Genomic DNA, 21,580 nt, shown 5'->3' with positions numbered 1-21,580 from the left:
GAAAATACATTTTACTTACTAAATTTATACAAATGTACAGCAGAGATACCTGGTTTAGGAGAACTACAAACAATATCCAACCCTGAGCCTTGACTTGGATAGATATGGTCCAAAACCCAGTGGATGAAATGCTGTGAGTACAGTGCTCACCCTCTGGGATGTGTAGAGATGGAGACACTTCAGGATAAGTTTCCAAACCTCTGTACTGCACAGGCCAAAGGATGCAAATACACACATGTGGGATGTCCAGAGATACTTCATTCTGGAAGAACACAAGCTTTTCATGATCATTTGGAGCTCTGCAAAGCTGCTTGGAGAGCAGTTAATGTCTAGAGAAATTCTGAACACAGTTTTCTTGGACTTTCAGGCCTCTGAAATAACTGAGTACAGGACTGACACTGCACTTTGCTACGTGCTCTTGAGAACATCTCTGTTCCCAAACTTCCATTCTTTACGGCAGTTTTGGGAAATGCCTCAGTCTACAAGTAGAAACACACCAGGAAGAGAAACAAGGTTCATGACCCTATCAGTTTGTGGCCAACATATTTTACACTCGTATAAAAATACACTCAATCATCTAAACAAGCCCTTAGTAGAATTAAAAAAAATATACCTCATTGTGCTTAATGCCAGACATCCAAAAAGAACTGTGTGAACTAAGCTGTAGGCAGCATCAGGCTTCAGTGTCACTGTGTATTCTTCCATTTTTTCCTTTAACTGGACTTGATTTGAACCACTAATTGAAGAAATAACACAAACAGCGTTATATTAAGTTCTGTAACATATTTCATATAGTTATCTGCATTTTAAAAAGCACTGAATCCTTCTGAGGCTGGAAAGCAGTACCATTGCTATCAGTCCACAATCTTCTATTGTATCTATGATATAATTAAGCATGATGCCACCAATTTGATGCAGCATCAGGTAATTTCATGTGTAGGTTTCTGGAAATGCAATGGGTTTAAATGGGCTGGATTAAAATGAGATAAAATTGTTTACAGCAAGGCAAGCCTGGTTGCTTGCCTGAAGCAGCAACTCCCATGTTCAGAGGGGCCTTTAATGAGAATGAAGAATTTAACTGGGATTTGTGGGGTTGTGCTGGTCTATCTGGATGCTACTAAAGCCATAGATTGGAAGTAGATTTAGAAAAAATGAGCCCTGGAAGGAGTGGTTATTGCTCGAGGTGTCTAGTCTTGTGAATATATGTGGAGGACCTTTCAAAAAAAAAGAAGCTGCTTCAGTGTGTGGGGTTCTCCTGTTTTTTTTCAGAGCGGGGTTAAATGAGATAAATGCATTAAAAATAAGGGACACGTTTGGGATTACATTTAGGGTTGCTGAAAATAAGAGCTGCAGAATCTTTATTTTTAAAACTGACTGATGCAGTAAGATTTTCAAGAAACTGGTAGAGCAGTACCAAGATGATTTACAGATGACTGACATTTGACAATTACTACTGTAATATCTAATTGTCATAACATAGTTTTAGAATGTCTTGGATACTCTCTTGCTTTTCCTTTTATCCAGTCTTCCCTAAAATCTATGGTAGTGGCACCAGTCAGGTGACACTTCTTGAACTTTTGCTTAATCAAGTTTTGTATCATTCCTTCTACTTTTTGCCCAGGTTGTACATGTAAAAATGAGAGGTCTATTGTTGGAGTAAAAGCTTCTCTGGACCCAGGCCCAGAGGGAAGCCAAAGCACAGGGGTTGAATTAAAACCTTTAGATAAGCAGAGATACATGAATTCTCACCAAAGTGAAATAGAAATATAGATTTTTAACTTTTATAATTAAGTGCCTTAAACACTGAAAAGCTGCAGCAAAGAAACCTTAAACCACAGTTCTTACTGCAGCAGTGTTACCTTTTCACTGAATTCTTTACTTTAGACAAAATATAGATAGAATTATACTGTTCCCATTTTTTAGATCGAGTGTTCACATGAACAATAAGAGCTGATAGAAACTGTACACACCAATCTGTGTAATACCTGTGTAACACTTGTGTAAGGCTTATGACTGTTAGAATTAGACCAGGATAGGTTAAGGAAAGGAAAACTAGAATAGTGTGTTAATTTCACTGGTCAATTAATAAATATAATCCACACTTCTCTAAGAAAAAAATTAATTAGAAGAAACTAGAATTAGAAGAAGCAGCTGTTTTCTGCCTGCTGTTGCTGCTGCTGCTTGGCTTTATCACGTAACCCCCTTGAACTCTGCCTTCAAGAAAGCTGTGAGACTATGAAATAAAGAAATTAGCAGAACAGCAGCCTCCTCTGCTCTCTTACCCTGCTCCGAGAAGGAAGGGTATCCAACAGTCTATAATGAACAATTTTTTTTTAACAGCAGTTCTGTTTGATTTTCTTCTGTGTTCTGTAGATACCTCAGAATCCCACAGATTAGCTCTGGGAACTGCCAGCAGTGATGCACACTTACAGGTCCTGCTCCTTCACACAGATTACAAAGTTCAGCACAGACTATTCCAGCTCATTTCTGGGCAGTTTGCAGGTAACACCTGGGAAATCTGTGATTTAGAGTGCTTTGCACAGGGAAAACAGGATGAACTAAAGAAACTAACATTTTCTATAGAGAGATCCTTCCCCTGCTTTCCCTCATCTCAAAAAACACCAACCAACATTACACAAACTGCAAAACTTCAACAGCAAAGAGCCTGACTGAATCTAAGGATGTTCCTTTGTTTACATTTTTAGCTTCAATAGGAAGTTACTTACTCTGCCTGATTTCTCTATCACACACCCTACTCCTCAGTAGCTGCGCAAAGCAATCCTGTATGTGCTGCTGTATTCACCTGTCAGTTCCTCAGCCAGCTGAAGAAAAGAAAATTGATAAAAATGTCAACTATCTTAAAACTGTATTTACCTGAGATTCCGAAAGGCAACAATTACAGCTGCTACTGTCAGAAGGAAGAGAACAAATCCGTAGGCATAAAAAAGCAATGTACTGGAGAGTCTTGAAAAAGTATTTAGAGGTAGTAATCCAAAGGCTTCTTCACAAAGATACAGGTTAGCATCAAAATCTCTAAAAAAAAAATTAAAAATCCTTGTTCATGATGTAATTCATTAATTGATGTCAAAAAGATCCAAGTTTCTTTTTTCCCCAAGAAATTATAAAGTCATAGTTGTGCAGATTATTCTTAGGGCAAGTATGACAAAAATGAAGTAAAACTCAGTGATTTATTATACACATTTGAAATAAGAACAACGTGAAGGCTTCAATTAAGGAAGTCAAACAAAAAAGCAAAACTACAGCTAAATAGTACCTTGTTGCTCCAAATCCAAATTTTGCTTTCAGGAATTTGAATATATGCTCATCTGACTCAAGATTAAGAATTTTCTACAAAGTGGGGAAAGAGAAAGGAAATTGTATTTTAAATATCAAAAATGTCACACAGTAAATAGCATTTTTTGTCATATAAACGAGACTGTAAAGCAACACGGGCTTACTAAGATGAGTGCTTTGCTATCAAAGAAACAGTCAGTTTTAACTCCATTCATTGTAAAGAAAATTCAATTAAAAACTTTGCAAATTCTCAGCAGTACAGATCTACAGCTGTTATAAAATTACCAACTATCTGGTGTTAATTTATGAAGTTTTCAAATCCATATACCAAAGATTAGCAAAACGACCTTTAATTTATAAAATACAGTTTTTGAAGTGCAGAGAAATCTCACTGCAGTTTTTATTTAATGATATTATTGTAGACAGCTAACAAATAGCTTTTAACGTAATATAACTTTTAACTTTTTATATTAAAAATTATTTGCCTACCTTAATGAATTTATTTATTAGGAGAGTCAAGCACAAGACTAGTAGAACATGGAGGATAAGTTTCCCAAGCCTATTAAGCAAGCCACCCTTTTTTAGGTTTTTCTACAAAGAAGAAAACATTAGTATTTCAGTCTTTTTAAATATATTTAGAACAAAAGCATCACAGGCTATTTGAAACAGGTGATCTGCTAGTCCCGAGCAGCACCAAATTTGTACTAAGGTCATGTAAGCAAAAATAGATACAGAGCCAAGTACCCAGAATAAAGATACATTTCTTGCACAAAACTGAAGGGACAAAGTCATAACTGTGATCTGGCAGAGTTTTGGAAGCAGCCAAACAGCCTTCCTTTGGCAGTGGCCCTATTGTACTTATAGAACTTATTCTCCTAATTTCCATAATACTGTGTACCTTTTGAAATACCTACTCATTACACCTTCCACCTAAACATGGCAAAGGTATCTTCTGGCTCTGTCAGCTGATAGGATTTTGAGCACTTTTCCATGTACAAGCTCCAGATCCAGATGAGCTGCTCACAGGCAAATGGGAATAGGTGCAGACAACAGGAATGGCCCTGCAAATTCCTTTCTTGTAGTCAGAGGCTGTCACCAGTGCCAGAATCAGAAAAAAGAGAACTGTAACTACAGCAAAAAACCCCTAATCTTTGAAAGGAACAATGGATTTCAGGAAGCTGAACTTGACACGAGCCTAGTTGTCCTAGTTGTTACTGGGTATTTTGTTGGAGGCAGATCCATAAATTCAAGGCAAGTCCTGCTGAAACAGTGTAAAGTCCATTTACACAATTTTTTTTTCAGGATCCAAACTGCAGCTTGCACAATAATTAATGTTAACAGCAGTCATGGAATTATAATGTCTGATGTGCTTGGTAAAGCTGCAGTTAGTGTAATGGAATTCATTATTTGATCAGGCAATGTTTGGGTTGCTGTATGCTACAGTAATTCCTCTAATTAGTATTAGTAAATTAAAATTATAATGCATTTAAATTACTTATTTACACACACACACACACAAATATATATAAATACTCTATTTAGTACTACATAAATATTTTGATACCTACCTGGATTGTTCTTGCTATTAAGACAGAAACATTGAAACTTATCAGTAATGATCCAAGAATCATAGAATTGAAGAACTGTAGGACACAGACCAGCAGTAATCCAGAAATCTGAATGATATAAAGCCATGTAACCTGTAACAATAATGAGTGTTTTATGTCTAGAAGACTCTACAGTCATAGCTGCTTTTCTCTCAATATGCTTTATAATTTATTTCAACATCAATTATTTTTGCAAAGAACATATCATCTTGCAGTAAATCATTAAAGGCATTACTATATCCTTTTTCTATTTATGTCCTGAACTATACTTAGGTTAATATTTTATGCCCATTTTATACCCAAAGAAGCCTGATCCTACAGTCAAGCAGATAAAGTAAATAACTGCAGTTGGAGGAAAATATTAATTACTTAATATTTGGAAGATGTTTTTATTTTCTTTCGTCCAGCAAGTGTTTCTGTAGCCTCTGAGATGTTGTTATGACTAATGAGTTATTGCTCAGTGCAGTTCAGCAATCCAACATCACCTGCCTTCTTAAACTTTGCAGTAATAGTTCAGTATAATCCCTTTCAGGTTATGCTAAACTATTATCAGTGTTCAGCTCAATGTAAACACTAAACCCCAGCTGATTTTCTGATACATTGGTACCAAAACATACATTTCACCTCACACAAAGATCCCGAGTTGCATTGTCTTACTGCAGTGGTGTAAATCAATACCAAAGAGCCCAACAAACTCCAGCACTTCTAAGTAGAGCTCTTTTGAAAATTAGTACAGACTAAGAGTGGTGTGGTAAGTCTGTTTTGGTATAACTCAGGATGAAGCTGGTAATTTGCTGACTTTTAAGGTAGCTGACCAGTCACATTAAATGTTGACTTGAGCTTGCAGTTGCAGATATAATGAAGAGCTCAGAAACTTAAGTAAGCCACATTTATCTTTACATGCAGCCACCATACTCATTTCAGTTAAATTAATACAATCAATAAAATTCAAGTCTGCTTCAAATTTAAAATGAATTTACATGAATTACTCTTCATCCTCCTGTAACCTTTTCTAAAGTTAAAACCTTCTTCAACCATTGCAAGCTTTTGCCATGCCTGAAATGATCTTGGTAGAATTTAACAGCACTGTTAATGTCAAAGACAGTGTTTTTTATCTTCTGCAGTACATTTCTGTTTTGTAAGATTGACTGTCAATGATCCTTGACCTTCTTAGTAAGACTTGTTTTATTTTTTGGCTTATCCAGCTCAGCAACGCAGCAGGGGCAATGCTGTTATTTTGTGGTGAATGTCAATGTAGGCAAGACAATTGCTTCTCCCCAGCAAACTGGTGTTCTGCTTCCCCCTCCTTGTGGTACTGAGCTTGCCCCTGACTGGCAAACAAGGATGCACAATGCTTGAGGCAAAATTCATACACTGCTATGACTTCAGCTTACACAAAGATTTCTTGTGGTACTTTTTTCTTCTGGCAACTTCAGGAGGCCACACTAAAGCTGTGGTATCAGATCAACTGTTAGGATGATGTTTAGAAGTGTCAAATAGTGTCTGAGAAAAAGTAGACAAAAATAAAATAGACATGGACTACATAAAGTGGGAAAAAAAATCAGAAATGGTATTTTGATCCTTCATTTTTACACTTGCAGGATTCAAAGCACAAGGCACACTGTACAATCTGTATTACTCTGGGCATCAAGGCCACTGGTTCGGAAAATACCTTCAAGACTTTTGGTTTTATGAAGGCAAAAAGCCAAAAGCAGGTTATTTCCAAACAGAAAGTTACCTTTGCTGTGGGAAGCATGTCCAAGCAGTCCAGTATGAATAATGCCAATGCTTGTATTAGCATCATAAACTGGTTAAATTGCCAAGTCAGGCTAAAGAGAAATGTTGCTATGAATACAGCCGTAAGTGTAAGTCTCTGGAAGGAGGGAACAAAGTTTTATTTAACTTTATCATTTCCTTCATTGAAACACAAACATCAAGCAAAAAGAACCCCCAACAAACCCAACCAAAACCCACCTTAATTTGGTTTTATTTTAAAACCACTTTTAAAACACTGAGTTTTCTAACTGCAGTAACAACTTAGAGGATAACAAACATTTTTTTGACTTAGAAATTCTTGACTTATGCCTATGGTTTATCACTGTAGTACCACTTGCAAGAAAACAGTGCGATCTCAGATAGTTTCAGCCCCCAGATTAAAATGCAATACGTGTTTTACTGTGGTATGAATAGCAGTTACTTGATCAAATGGAGGACCAGTAACTTAAGAACTGTTGGTCAAAGAAACTGTTATCATCCATTTGCTTTAATTCTTGCAGATCAGGACAGTTTTCTGTTACTAATTTTATTGAGTCATACTTGTCAGAAATACTCACTTCTTGAACAGGCTGTAAATGAGTTCTGAGTAGGTATGTGATGGCTGCTATCTGAACAGCAAAGAACGGCAGTGCCCAGTTCTCTCTTAAAGGAATGGTGAATTCTACCCTTGTAGTATCTACTCTGTACAAAACAAAGAGTTTCACAAATTTCAAATCAAGAAAAAGCTCGGTGAGAGAGCTTGCAATGACAGGCATCTTTGTGCTATTTTAACTCCTTATTTATAAAAATGGAGGCTCTACACTCCAGTTCCTTCAACACGACTGGCTCTGAAAATAAATGGAGGTTCTGCAAGTTATCCATTGTTTCTGCATCTCAAATGATGTACTTAATCTTCACTAACTGTAAAAAAATATACTATGGATTACATCTTATTTATGAAGCACATCTTGGATAATTTAGAAACGAAAAAACAAACCCCAAACTAAAAGCACTCCCAAAATCCAGCATGTGCATTTCCCCACCACACGTCATTTTACTTCAATTTTTGGTTTACAAATGTACATATAAGAATATAAACAGAATATAATCTTCACTGTGTTCCCAATGCTCTGAGTAGTTTGAACACAGCTAAATTGGTTACGAGCTTCTGGTCATTTTTTGAAGCTTTTGAACATCAGAAATACACGATGGAAGAATTCCCTAAAGAATGGTCATCTGCAAAACCTGAATTAAAAGTTAAAAACAAAAAATAATTCTCTTTTTCCCGGTGTAGAGAAAATATTTGCTAAAAAGGAACGTAAGCAACGTATCAGACATGCTTAGCTGGAGGAAAAAAGTGTCTAAATGGAGTTACTCAGTAGCCTCAGATGTACTTCATCTGGACAGAAAGTCTTTATCCAAATCCATTCCATGCACTTATTCTATTGCATAAAGGAGAACAAGCTCTCATTGTTCACCAATTATTAGAAAAGATGGACAAATTTGCTCTAAAAATTCTGTAAATGGAGAAGATGACCTCATAAAAGAAATGTGTGAAATACTGTACATTGCACATGGCTTTTAATTACTTTTGTATTTGGAGGAAGAAACATCTTGCCTCCATACACGTATAATTATTCTGTAGTGGATGTGCTTGCAGATAAATTCCTTTAGAGCTGCTCATTAACATATCAAACATTTCTAGTAGAACCAAGACTGTACTTTTATCTTCTTGATTAATTTACAGGTAACAGCCTATGTCACCAGTCTTAGCTTCATGCCAGCAGCTTATTTCTGGCATAAAGCCAGTTCTTAGGTTTTTATCTCCAAATTGATAATTCTTCAAGTGATAAAGCATTAGAACAGCTCAATTACCATCTTTTTTTTTCTGTGAGTGTTAGTGCAGATGTTCACAGGAATAAGGGGAGAGAGAAGCTGAACTTCTGATGAGCTGAGGTTGTGGAAGGAACCCCTGGAGGCTGGGTGTGAGGCAGTGAGGAGACACCTGAAGGGCTTACATGCAGATGTCTTTAACACCTAAGTGATCCTAGGCTGGAGAAGACAGGGTACATCACCTGGAGCTCCAGACACATCTGAAAGACTTAGTCCACTTTCAGAGACCAATTTAAGACAAAATTTTCTACTCAAACTTCCTGAAACTTTAAAAGCCCAGTTTGATATGTCAGCTCATTTCTGATTATTTTCTAATTATTTTGTGTTATTTCAACATTTTTTCCATTTCCTGGCTAACTGGAGAGAGGCCTTATAGTTTCATGTTTTGCCCAATTAATCATGTAGTTAAAGCTTTAATGCCTTACCTTTGAAACTAGGTACAATTTTAGAAAGATTGAATGTTTAATCTCACTTACCTGTTTGTAATATACCAGCATGCTGCCAACAACCCTGAAAGCCATGTTCCACTAAGAAGCCAGCTTGTTACATACAGAGCAATGACATAAACTGCCTGAAGTCCAAACAAAGTGTAGATATAAAAATAAACAGGCTCTAGGTATTGCTGTAAAACACAAGAATACTGATGTTGACATTAAAACACTCATGGGGCGGGGATTATACTTAGTATGAATTAGGTTTTGCTTTTACAAATTAAAAAGGCATCAGGAATATTTCTAATTAGAAAATATCTACAAAGGGGAGCTATGATTCACTGCACAATCTTCATAATGCACTTACAATCTAAAGCCATAAATAAATGCCTACCTGAATTGGAAGAATCCTATACAGAATGCTGAGAAACACCTCCTGGTAAACATTCATTCTTTCAAGTATGTTAATTGTCCTCACAGATTCAGTTTTATTGTCATATACTAAACCATGTAAACCTTAATGATAAAGAGAAATTGAAATAGGAGATTGTCATTTTCCCCCTCCATCTTCATTTGAACAGTGAATAACTTTTTCAAAGGTATTTTAGGATCTCTCATCAGAAACTGCAAACTTTGAGTCAATGATTCAGAACACATTACCTCTGAATCAACATGACCTTCTGAGGTCTTCAGTCTCCCTGCTTCAAATGTGACTCACAGTGCTAATTCAAGTACCATATATTTAGTAATGTATAAAACATTTATTTTTATACTTCCATCCCCAGCACAGAATCTGTGGTACATTCTGGATCCTGAGAACTGTTCTTGGCACTACTTTGATCACAGGTGAAGTTAATATTGAAAAACATGTAGTGTAAGTAAAATTTCCAGGGAGAAACAGCTAAATATCTAGAAAACATGAGACTGTCACAGAAAGCCTGATCACTGTATATGATTTCCTTGAAAGCTGCTCCTGTGTCACTTACTGTCCAGGAATACAGCAAAAAACATTGCCCCTTTCCCACAAATAGCTCATAGTTCAAATTAAACAACAGAAGAAAGAAATGGAAGTAATAAACTGAATAAACCAGCAAGCTGGAACCTCAACAGATATGAAAGTTGTCCCTCAAAGTGATTGCCTTCATCAGCTCATGAAGGTGTGGCACAGAAACCGATGCATTATTGTGAAATTTATTATGTCCATAACTTAGTGGCTCCCTGACATATGAACAGAATAAATCTGTCTCCAGTACAACTGTTACACTATCTTTCATAGTTATGGTATGCCTTGTTCTCAATTATATTTGGAAAAAAGCCCCAACCAAACCTAAAAATAGCTGCAAAACTTACTTTACAGTTTACAATACCTTGCTGTATGGAAGCAGCCTGAATCATCTGTTTGTAGTAGGAATAATAAAGTCCACACTCAGTTCTGAATGAAATTTCTCTTTCAACCTCCTGCAAGTGAAGTTCAATAGTAAATTCACTTTCCATTTCCTTTTCACCATCATCCAAAGCTGCCTTCAACTCAAATTCTTGCTGCACCAGGGAAACCAACCTCCAGAGAGGCTTCAGTCTTTGGGTTTCTTATTCTACACAACTTACTTCAACTAAAGGTAAAAATACATGGACAAATTAGGGTGAGAGGCAAATGGCTGGGGTGTAAATGACTCTTTTAACTGGAGAAATGTACGTGCTTTTTGTGATTCTGATATGCTGCTTGGAAATATTTTGGCTATTTCACTACTTTTTTGTAATGTGACAAGCTTAGATGGGCACAGAGGCCCACACCTGGACTGTAAAGCTGCATACCCTTGCTTTGTGCATTTAACCTTTTCTTCCAGAAGTAGTTATCCCATTGGGTTCCACGGCTTTGCCAGCTTAAGGATCAATTAATTCAGTGTGCTATATGGGGGCTGCACCATAATGCCAGGGACATTTCAGCTGGCAGGGGATGCTGCTGCCCACTTGTTCAACACTGCTTCTTGCAGGAAGCCAGCTGTCATCGCTCTCACTCTTAAATTACAGGTGAAAAGAAAAGGGACTCTTTACTTGGCTTTAGTGCTAGGTGAACTTCTTATTTTTAATTTTAAAATGTTCAAATTATTTAAACGAGGTGCACTTCAAACCAAGTACATTCCAAACTATGCCTTTTTCTTGGCTGATATTGCAGCAGATGGAGTCTAGTGAGATCTGAAAGCTCTTTGCTTTGGAATGCACTTCCTTTTGTTACCTCATTAGTTGTGAAGACCTAACGAAATTTAACAAATCCACAATGCTGGGCAACCACACTTAAACAAGATTGCAAGAACAACCAGTCTGAAGAGAACTAACAGACATCTTATACAGAATTATTCTATTATTAGTGATCTTTTTAGTAGTTTGTATAATAACATCCCAGCAAATGTATCTCCTAAGCAGTAAGTTATAAAAGGTCTCTACCCACTTAAAGGAAGTTTATACTGAGATTTGAAAATCCAGTGAAATCCCTGTATGTGGTATATGCAAGTCACAAAAAAATTTATGTGATTTCTAAAAATAACCTTGGGAATTCATCTTTCTTTACAAAAGAATGTTACTGAAATATCAGAATATTACTTTTTCAGAGACTCTTATGAATGCCATTCTGGTTAATGCAACCTTGCACAGTACCCCAAGACTTTCATCTTCCTCATACAGTCCCAACTCTTTTGCTGGAGCAGAATCAATTCTATTTCAGACCTAACATAAAGCTAGATAAAAAAATCATGTTCTTCTTTTCTGTACTGCCCATTATAGGTTCTTATCTCAAAGCATGTGTTTTATTGAAGTCAACTGTTGACAAACCAATATTAGTTCTGGTCTGAGAAAAGTCAACAGATAAAAGCACAAGTGATTCAATCTAAGTTCACCATTAAACTCTCCAGCTGCCCTATAACATATAAACCATCATTATACCAAAAGTCACAGACTTGGCAAAATGAGAGTCCTGGATTTTGAACAAGCTCTAGTTTCAAATTCACCACTACTGAAAAGTTTTCTAATGCCAAAAAGTGGCTGACTCTTAAAAGCTCATAAAGTAAAAAAAAAAAAAAAAACAGAGAATGATAACATTTGGAATTTATTAAGGGGGAGAGAGGAGTCACAGAGGGGGATCTAATTAGCAAAAATGCATTCAAACATGATTAATTTGTAATCCTGGCACCAGCTGTATTCAACCAAATGCTATACTTTATGAGACAAACACTAGTGAGTTTTACATCTGTTTCACGCTAAGATAACATCTGTTTTATTCACTCAAAATACTTTTCCAGTTCTACAGCAATTTATACTTTTCCTGGCATTCCATGTCAATAAAAACACACAGACTTATGGGTAAACATTGTAAGAGCACATGCTTATCTGTCAGTATATTCACTTTGTGAGGTTTTAACAAAGAAGTTACCACTATTCCAAGGGAAAAATAAAGAACACTGTCCTCTGGGACACACAGAGAGCTGTATATTATTTCAATTTATGCAATTGTATCCTAATAATATTCACAACCAAGGACTTTCTCTCAAGGGCAGTGCAAAATTCTAGAGCTTAGGATTCCTCAAACTCCTTAAGCAACTCCTTCAGAATGCTGAGCAAGCAGCCAAAGTCTGAATTTGAGTTTTTCTATAAATATTGAGCATAAATAAAGCTCCAATTACTTTTCTTTTTTTGACATAGCTAAAACAAAATTTGTGTAATTGAAACTATTTATTAGCTTTTCAATTTAAGACCAGGAAGATTTGAAAATCTTCTTAAGTGTACAAGTAGAAACTCAACACACAGCTGCTGTCAACGTTCCCAGTTGAGAACAAGCCTTCAGCAAATGTATTTAATCCTTGGACATCCCTCCTGGCTGGTTAACCTCAAGCCCATCTGTTTGAATGGCACGTTCCAGATCAGACTTCTGATCCACAGTAGAAGTACCCCTAACACCTCAACAGGCACTTCTGTGGAGAAGTACTACCAAAGTCCCGGACTGCCCTCCTTCCCTTCATGCCTGAGCATTCCCTTTGTACAGTTCGCATTACCCGTTTCCCCGCCTTTCTTCATCGAATCATTGAATGTTTGGGGTTGGAAGGGACCTTAAAGCCCATCCAGTGCCACGCCCTGCACTATCTCAGGTTTCTCCAAGCCTGTACAACCTGGCCTTGGACACCTCCAGGAATGGGGTAGACACAGCTTCTCTGGGCAAAAATCTTTGTTTTGTATTCAAAATGTGAAGAGGGAAAATACGAGCATATCACAGACTAAATCCTGGCATTTTTATCCTGAAAGACTTACAATCTTATATTTTTATTCCTGACTTCCTGCAAGCAGCAATTTTAAAAAGGAAAAATCAATAACAGTATCTAAATGCTTACTCAGAAGGGGAGAAGAAGAAATGAATGTCTGAAGTTTATCTGTTTTTCTTACAGTATTAATTTGCTATGTGGCCTTGGCTCATTCCTGTTCAAAGTTTCTTCAGAATTTGCAGTTGAACAAGCAATGCAATGGCTGACAGGAGAGGTGCCCCCCCATTTTGTTATTTTCATAGCAGATTCTGTTCCTAAAAGATGCTACACTGGAGGGGCAGCCACTAAACTGCTACTGAAAACCACTGAAAATAGACAAGCCATTTCAGATGTGTTATGCCAGAACATTTACAGAAAACTGAGAAAGGATTTTTGGATAACAAATCTGTTTTGACTTTCACCATCACAAACAGAAATGTTTGCTGGTTTAATGTATATGAGAAGGGATTCAAAATTTTTTCTTCAAAATTATTTGATCAAGGTAAGTGTTTATAACCTGTGATCCCTGCTGGAAGGGGACACAAACACAGCTTCCGACTAGGTGACGCCGTTTGCTGAATCTTTTCTGTTTCCTTTTTTTTTGGTCATTCTCTCAGGAAGTTTAAAAAAAGGAGCAATTGTGTACCTCTTTCATTGCATAAACCACTTTTCAAGACGTGCTTTTTTCAGTTTTTCTGGTAAGAAAACAATTGTACATCTTTCTCCTGTGACCATGGCAAATTGATAATAGCAGGCACATTTACCAGCAAAGAAGAACAAGACTCACACACAGAGCAGCAGCTGAAATCAATGCACTGTTGAAAGCCATATTCAAAATACAGCAAAACAGTTTAACAACGACCAGACAGTTTTTCTAGTTGGGTGAACCATTGCTGGAAGACACCCAAAACAGAATTGGCTTTCGATGAATTGCAATTGAAATTACAGAAAGGCAATCACTGCAAGTGTGTGTGCAAGTTCTGACTCCAATTATTTAGGAGTTAGGAATCATGACTTTGCATAATGAACTCTTTTTACTTCCAATTTTTAGGGTTGAGTACAACCGCATACTTTTTAAATATGCAGTCACAGTGTTCATGTATCATTAGGGTCTTCAGAAAAAAAATTCCATCTTTTGCACCTAAAAGGTGCAGGTACAAACATCTGCCTGGTGCAAAAGTGTCAGAAAAACACTGCAGACCTGCTGCTGCTGCTGTACAATTAGAAGAGTACCTTCATGTAAAAGAAGAGATGACAAAACAAGTCTCCCATTACATCTCTAATTATTTAGTTGCTACACAGACCCTTCTGAGCATGAATTCTTATGATGTGACCAATAGTAGCTTATTGGATGAAAGGAATAAAGTTCAGGGGGATAATAAATTGTTATATAGTTTTTGTATCAGATTTCAGGAACATAAATCCACAAATCTGCCCCATTTGTAGCCAGTTTAGGGTGACTGAAGTTAGTAGTTCAAAATATATGGAAATAGAATTGATTTAGAATTTTTCTTTTCTATGCTGCAGAGCAGTGGTGATGCACTATGGTATTCCACAGGCATGGGGGTTAATAAAGCATTGGATGTGCATTTGTAGTACATCCATTTATTCTATATATTATGTTTAATAAAAATAGAATGAAATCACCTTTGCATTTCACTAAGCAAGGCAATTGTGAAATTCTGGGGCAAAGATTATACTACAGTCTTCCCTTCTGAGAATCTGGGCAGGAGTATGAACTAAAATAAAACTTACTCTTTTCAAACTTTTTGAAAGTTCAGCTAATATTTGCAAAAATATATGCTTTGGCCAAACTATAAAATGTTAGAGAAAAAGGCAAACTTTCCACTTATTTTCCATGTAATTCCTTAGGGTCTTATCTTTCTTAGTATATACTGTGTGCTGTAATGACAAGATTAGCCAATTCAGAAGTGCTGAAAAACACGTATATACCCCTAGAGACCACACTCCTACACACAGGCACAGAGACATCTGTGTATTGTTTTATAGATATTGGGATGAGCCTGCCTGCCTCAGCTTTGCAAGAAATTTCAGACTCCTCACACAGTCTTCTCCTCCCATACTACTCCTAAAGCAGTATTTTGTTTAAAATTAGCACTGTAGCCCCATGCATTCTCCGGTGGAGATCACATCCCACTGAATAAGGGACACTGTGAGACCAGAGAGTATCTGCAGCTCTTTCTCCTTTAACCTGCTGGTAGATGAACTTAATGCTTTTTAAAATCTTTCCATCAAATTGGCTGAAATTGCTCTTGTTCCAGTGTTACTAGCTATCAATCACCTCTGTGGGATGAAATAAGAGCTACAGAGACAACAGAATCCAGACTACAAAAAACAAAGGGGGTTTATTTCAGTTTTGATATCTAGTGGCATTCTATTATACTTAAAATGAAAACAATCATTATCAAATGAAACAAGCGTTTCATCCACTGAGGGGATAACTTAATTACAAATACAGAATTGCTTATCTCAGTGAACTTTGTGCTCCTCTGGATCAGTCTGACAGAATAAAAGAGCTGTATCCATTATGTTCATACATTGCCACAAGCCCATGCCTGCTTGTACTTCAGTATATACAACACCTTGAAATTATTCACTGCTTGCTTTTGGAAGGAAAAGGCAAACCCAAGGCATACCTTCAATATACTGTGTACAATCTATCTGTATCATCAAGGGAAGATCGTGGTGGGTATGACACAGTACTGCACGTATAATACAACAGCAGTTGTTTCAGTAAATGCAAATTATTTGTATTAGGGGAATATAAATGTCTCTGCGACACAAAAAGTGTGTAGCATAGAAAAGACATATTGCAAGGCAACTATTCCAGTTAAATATATGTACTCTTTGAATAACACAATACACAGACCTAGCAGAATGAATTTTAGGCATTTGAAAGGGAAATGACTCACCTGTTCTTTTCTCTGGTTAAATTTAGCTATGGGTACAGCTGCATTATTTTCTCTGCAGTGATTCTAGGAAAAAACTAGTCAGTCCTGGGTCTTGGGAATGGTTGGGTTTACATCAGCGAATGGCTGAAATGTGTTTTGAGGTTTGCACATTTAGGATGACATTATATAAAATTAGTATTGAATACCAAGAGATTGTCCCTAAACTGTATTACAGTATCACAGTATAAATACAACTGAAGAATTGTGTGCCAGGATTTTGCATATTGTTTCTTCTAACTGTTGGTTCTTATTTTAATTTTAGATTGCTTTGGATAAAAGTAAGATGATTCTAGAAAAACATATAGTAAAATGTTGAAATTCTATTGTAGATAAAGATCAACATTTGGAAGAACCATTGCTACAACTCAGACAGGAGCTCTTCAGCAATATTTTTAGAGAAAAAATTGGGGACAGGTATTTATAGAACTGAGGAAGTACGGTGGGAAGGGAAGCACAGCTTTTTTTAAATTGAATTTTTAGAAAAGAAATATTCTGGTTTTGAGCAAGACAAATACATAAACAAATGAAATTTCATTTAATGCTCATATTAATGCTCCACAAAAGCACTGATGGAACTAGGAAAATGACTGTTACCTTGATATTGGAAAACCACAGGTCATTTTCATGCAGTGTAGCCACATAAACAGAAGTAAGAAGTCCAAGAGAGATGGCAAAAATTCCACCAACAGTTATTGAGAGTATGTTCCACAGCTTTCCACCTGTAGGATCTTGGAAGAAAAATATTTCAGTCTGTAATTGTGAAACACATAACTGAACCTATAGGGATTTTGGAAAGCCATTTATACATTGCCTATGCTAGTACAGTTCACATTCTCCAGGTAACAGGACACCTGGTTTTAACACATCTTTATGGAGATGTGTTTTTTATTTTCTATATAGGAAAATCAGAGTATTTTATTTACATAGAAAGTGAAATAAAGTGTGCCTCAATTGGTATACTTTAAATTTAAGATCACCACGATCCTACACAATTTTAGCTCGATGCCATAACTAATTTGTATATCTGATTTGGAATATCTTCCAGAACTTTTTAAATTCAATCAATACAGGATGACTGATCACAAAGCAAGAAATTCCTGTCTCCTTCACAGGTCTAAAAATGGCTTCCTTTTTTGGGTGGTTTGCTCGGTTTTTGTAAAAAACAACAGTGAAGGTTCAGAAGCCTCACTAAATACCCACAAAGAGACTGAGCAGCAGCCAAAGCAGCCTTTGGTAATGGTGTCATGCTTTGAATTGCAGATGGCCTCCTGCTGACATCAGAGCAAGATCAGGGATGGGATGATGGGAAAGAAAGGATGTGTTTCTAGGTACCTCCAGCCCTTCACTGTACACTTACATTCCTGGGGCTTGAGTTTGTTGGGGTTTTTGTTTGTTTTTATAAAGCTGATGTAAGGTTTAATATGGATTAGTGATCTGGAATTGTGTCTTTGAAATGGCTATTTTATACTGTGTGTGACATCTACTTAAGGGTTCCAACCATGCAAGTCCATGGAACTGAGGGCTGGGCTGCAGAACTATGATCACTTTCCCTTTTTGTATATAGCCTAAGTGTATTTGTGCAGAAACAACCATGTAACTTTCCTTTCACCTGCCCAAATGCAGAGAAACATTTAGAATTTAGATCAAAACATCCCTTAGAAAAAGTTAATCTAAAAATCTCCCCAAAACCAATGAACTTTGTCAGCTCTAAAGCTATAATTCCATACAAAAATGCTTTCAGAATTTCATTACTTAAACAGATCCTGGAATTAAGACACTTAATGTCTCTCTTTTAAATTTACCGAACTAGTGTCCTGTAAATTAAAAAGCAAAAGTTTGCAGTTAAATTCAGATTTTACAAGCAACTTGCCTATTTTTAAGATGAAGACACCTCATCAGCTGTCTTCAAATCCTTTTACATTACCAATGATTTGGACTGGGATTCTTTCAAGAACTTTGGATGGCTGCATACAATTTGATAGTGTGTCACTGATAATAAATTGAAAAAGAATTGTTCTCACCAATTTAAATCAGGATTTTAAAATAGAGACAAGACTGACATGCAGCAATCTACATGAGACCCTCTGTGTCATCCAAATAATTTTGTGATATTCAAGTATGGAAATGCATTTGGTACATACCTAGTTCTGACCTGTGCTTAGGACAGATCAAAAGCTAAACACTACTAAAAAGCCATAGCATCACTTTTCATTACCCACCAGACAGAATTTTTCCATCAGGCTTCACATTTGTCTCCTCTGAAGGCTGATCTTCAGCTGCTTCTGTGCCTTTTCCAACCCTTCTCTGTCTTATGGTTGTCATGATGCCAGTCACTTTAATTCATTATTCTTCAGCCTGACTCCTAAATGGACACACATGAGCAATGCATCTTCCTACCCAAACAGTCACTTGATACTGTATGAAATATGTGAAAATAGAACCACATCTTACTGACATCGCAGACTTTGACTTATAGAACTCTACTATACCTAAAGTCTCTTACCAAAATGCAAGGTTTTTCTTTAAATCTGTACCACTCAGAGAGCAAGTGAAAGTATAGAAAGCATTATCCTAAGTTTATAAAGACTTATGTTCACTATTTTACATACTCTTGAACAGGTTTTCAGAATGGTTCATTATTTTGACCGCCCTCACTATTTTAGCTCTTGATTCAAAATGCACACCAGGTTCCCCCTTTTTAAAAAGTCTGAGCCCTTCAAAGAAAAATTAGTCTTTTCAGCATATTTTAGTTGGGTGCCTAAAATATTAAGCCAATCATTTCAACCCTGGCTTTCAGGAAATCCCCAATAAAGGGGGCCAAAACATGCAAAAACGATGCCAGAGAACACGTGTTATAAAAAACTAGAGATAACATTAAAAAAAAAAAAGCTTGATGTTTTATATACCATAGAATTTGAGAACATCACAAGACAAGACGCTCAGCCAGTCATTGCCCTATCAACTGCCAGGTGCGCTCAGCTCTCTGAGCACGGTCCATACACAGAACTGCTCTCGCCCCGCCACTCTGCAATCAATGCCATCCCACCCTGAAGGCACAAATCCGCTCCATCCCCAGCGAGCAACAGCTGCTCCTTGCGCTGCCACCGGTGTAACTGGCTGCTGCTGGCAGCGCTGCAGGGAACACGCCTCAACCACGTAACTTTGTTTAACGCTTTTACAGCGGATTAGCTTCGCCTCCTCCTCACACACCTGGGAAAACACATGGGGAACTACGCGAGCTTACGGTTTGGAAGAGCTGGTTTGTAGCACACCTGACAATTAATTAGCAAAGGCAAGATGCTCATCCCCTCGCCGCTCGCTGTGCGCGGTGCCAGCGCTCCTCACACGGCGCTGCCGCAGGGCTCGGCGCCGCCGGGGCGGACAGGGACCCCCCGGCCCCGCAGCCACGGAGCCCCGGGCCCGGGGCAGGGGCAGGGCCGGGCCCGGGGCTCCCCGCGGCCTGCGCGGCCCCGCGGCGGCTCCCCCCGCCCGCTTCCCCCGGCCCCGCGCCCCGGTACCTGCGGGCGCTCCGCGGGCCGCGGCCGCTGCTGCCAGCAATGCTGCGGGAGCCGCCCGGGCCCCGCCGCGGGTAGGGACAGGGGAAGGGAAAGGGGAAGGGAAAGGGGAAGGGGCGGGCGCGGCGCCGGGTGCTCGGCCCTGCTGGGCGGAGACCGAGAGCCGGGGCGGGCACAGCCGCCCGTCACAGGCCCAGCCCCCCGTCCCGACTGCCTTTCCATCGCTGGTTTGAATTCCCCAGGGCGGGCGTGCGGCGGAAATCCGGCACATCGAGCGACGGTGAGGGTTTAGATTGATGCATCCCTTATTGGGAACTGGGCTGTGGGGCCCGCGAGCGGGGCCCGCTCCCCCCGAGGGTCGCGCTGTCCCGCTGGGCTTCAGCCGGCGGGGAGGATGCTGTGCTAAAATAGTGCCCTAGAATTTATTTGTAGTGTTTTTTAATGTATTTCTCACCGCCCTCCCCCGCCCCATCCGCCCTCCCGATACCGTACCATATATGTGTGATTTAAAAACTGAAATTAGAGCTGCGTCTTCTGTTCAACTCATTATAAGCTCCACTGTATTTCTTGCTTAACTGCACCATAAACGTTTAAAGGGGGAAAAGACTTTTTGTAGCTGGAAGATAACGGCAGTACCAGACTTTGTTCTACTTAATGGCTACAACCTACCCCTGCAATAAGTCTTTATTGTAAGTTTTATTTGCACTGTCTTTAGTTATAGTAGAAAAAACTATGCCCCATGAAGCCATAACCAACAAACCGACTCCAGGTCCTATCACAGAAAGCTGGTTCTACTTATCCACTATTTGTAAAGAGGCCAATGTAAAGTAAATTCTACAAGAACAAGAGGTTACAGAAATGGTTTAGAAAACATAATCGGTTAAGAGCTTTAAAAATCCCTGAGAATGCGGGAGTTTACTTAATTCTCCTGTGTTTTATGACACCGTGCATGGATGTAATGGATTTGTATGTGGTAAGTCACTATGCTCAGCTAAGTTTTCCATTTTGTGGGAACGATTGCACAGGACCAGCAGTACAAATCTCACTAACATTCCTGAAGTACTAACACAACCTACATTGCAGAACAGTGTTATTAGAACTAAAAAGTTTGTGTAATATACAAACCTACACAGCTTTACAAAGTTGTTAATGTAAATGTATATATAATTGTTATAATTGTTAATGTATCTAAATGTTCAGCTGTCACCTTCCTTTTGAAATACTAACACCTATTGTTCGAGTTTTAAATAGCAGAAGATTAGATAGGGGAAATAAAAAATGCATTTTTCCTCAATTCTGTATATTTTAATAAGTCATTTCCTGTTGCAATAAATGTTTAAGTACAGCACTAGGAAAAAAAATGGAGTTATTATTTAACATATTCTCACTGAAGCAATTTATTATTTAGGCAAAATGTCCGTTGATAGAAATTTAATGTTTCAAGTTATGAGAATACAGAAAAACTAAAGAGCTTCCAGATTGATATTAATATCTGAAAATTGTAAATTAAAATTCACCAGACTGTGGCTTGCAATCAGTAATACTGATTATTGTATCATTACTGTATTGTTACAATACTGTTGCAATGCTGGCTTTTTACTTGCCAAAATAACACAAGGATATTTAACAATATTCTGTTTGCTCATTCTGTTCCAACTAGATCGAGTAGCGAAGTCTTCGTGTTAGTACCCAGCTATCCATAATCCCAGCAAATGCCAAACATCTACAAACCACTGCGCACAGGAAATGGTTGGAAGAAACTTGAGATTTAATTTATTTGCATTTTCTCTTGGATTGCCACATTCAGTACTGTAGAAAGAGCCACCA

At 37.9% G+C, this 21,580-nt stretch overlaps 1 protein-coding gene across 8 annotated transcripts in view; it reads right to left on the bottom strand.

Annotated features, from left to right (window-relative positions):
- DPY19L3 (dpy-19 like C-mannosyltransferase 3) overlaps positions 1 to 19,877 on the bottom strand; it is a 37,875-nt gene extending 17,998 nt beyond the window's left edge. For 3 of the 8 annotated variants that reach the window (XR_005602855.1, XR_005602853.1, XR_005602854.1), the window contains exons 1-14: positions 19,757 to 19,877; positions 18,458 to 18,600; positions 16,833 to 16,966; positions 10,348 to 10,438; positions 9,375 to 9,496; positions 9,026 to 9,171; positions 7,235 to 7,358; positions 6,640 to 6,774; positions 4,863 to 4,994; positions 3,784 to 3,885; positions 3,275 to 3,348; positions 2,875 to 3,033; positions 614 to 736; positions 151 to 262 (exon numbers count right to left, since the gene is read on the bottom strand). Coding sequence is in view for 3 of the 8 variants with exons in the window: in XM_039558067.1 (XP_039414001.1) it covers positions 151 to 262; positions 614 to 736; positions 2,875 to 3,033; positions 3,275 to 3,348; positions 3,784 to 3,885; positions 4,863 to 4,994; positions 6,640 to 6,774; positions 7,235 to 7,358; positions 9,026 to 9,171; positions 9,375 to 9,496; positions 10,348 to 10,438; positions 16,833 to 16,966; positions 18,458 to 18,560 (1,557 nt within the window). In the remaining 5 variants the exon portion in view is untranslated. Of the gene's footprint in view, positions 1 to 150; positions 263 to 613; positions 737 to 2,874; positions 3,034 to 3,274; positions 3,349 to 3,783; positions 3,886 to 4,862; positions 4,995 to 6,639; positions 6,775 to 7,234; positions 7,359 to 9,025; positions 9,172 to 9,374; positions 9,497 to 10,347; positions 10,439 to 16,832; positions 16,967 to 18,457; positions 18,615 to 19,510; positions 19,615 to 19,756 lie in introns of those variants that run through there. The other 5 variants (XR_005602851.1, XR_005602852.1, XM_039558067.1 and 2 more) reach the window with 3 other exon arrangements.
- Between the last annotated feature and the right edge of the window lie 1,703 nt (positions 19,878 to 21,580).

Source organism: Corvus cornix, chromosome 11 (genome assembly GCF_000738735.6).
Source record: "Corvus cornix cornix isolate S_Up_H32 chromosome 11, ASM73873v5, whole genome shotgun sequence".
NCBI classification, from domain to species: Eukaryota; Metazoa; Chordata; class Aves; order Passeriformes; family Corvidae; genus Corvus; species Corvus cornix.
Note: the sequence above shows the minus strand (reverse complement) of the source record. Positions and strands in the feature narration are given on the sequence as shown.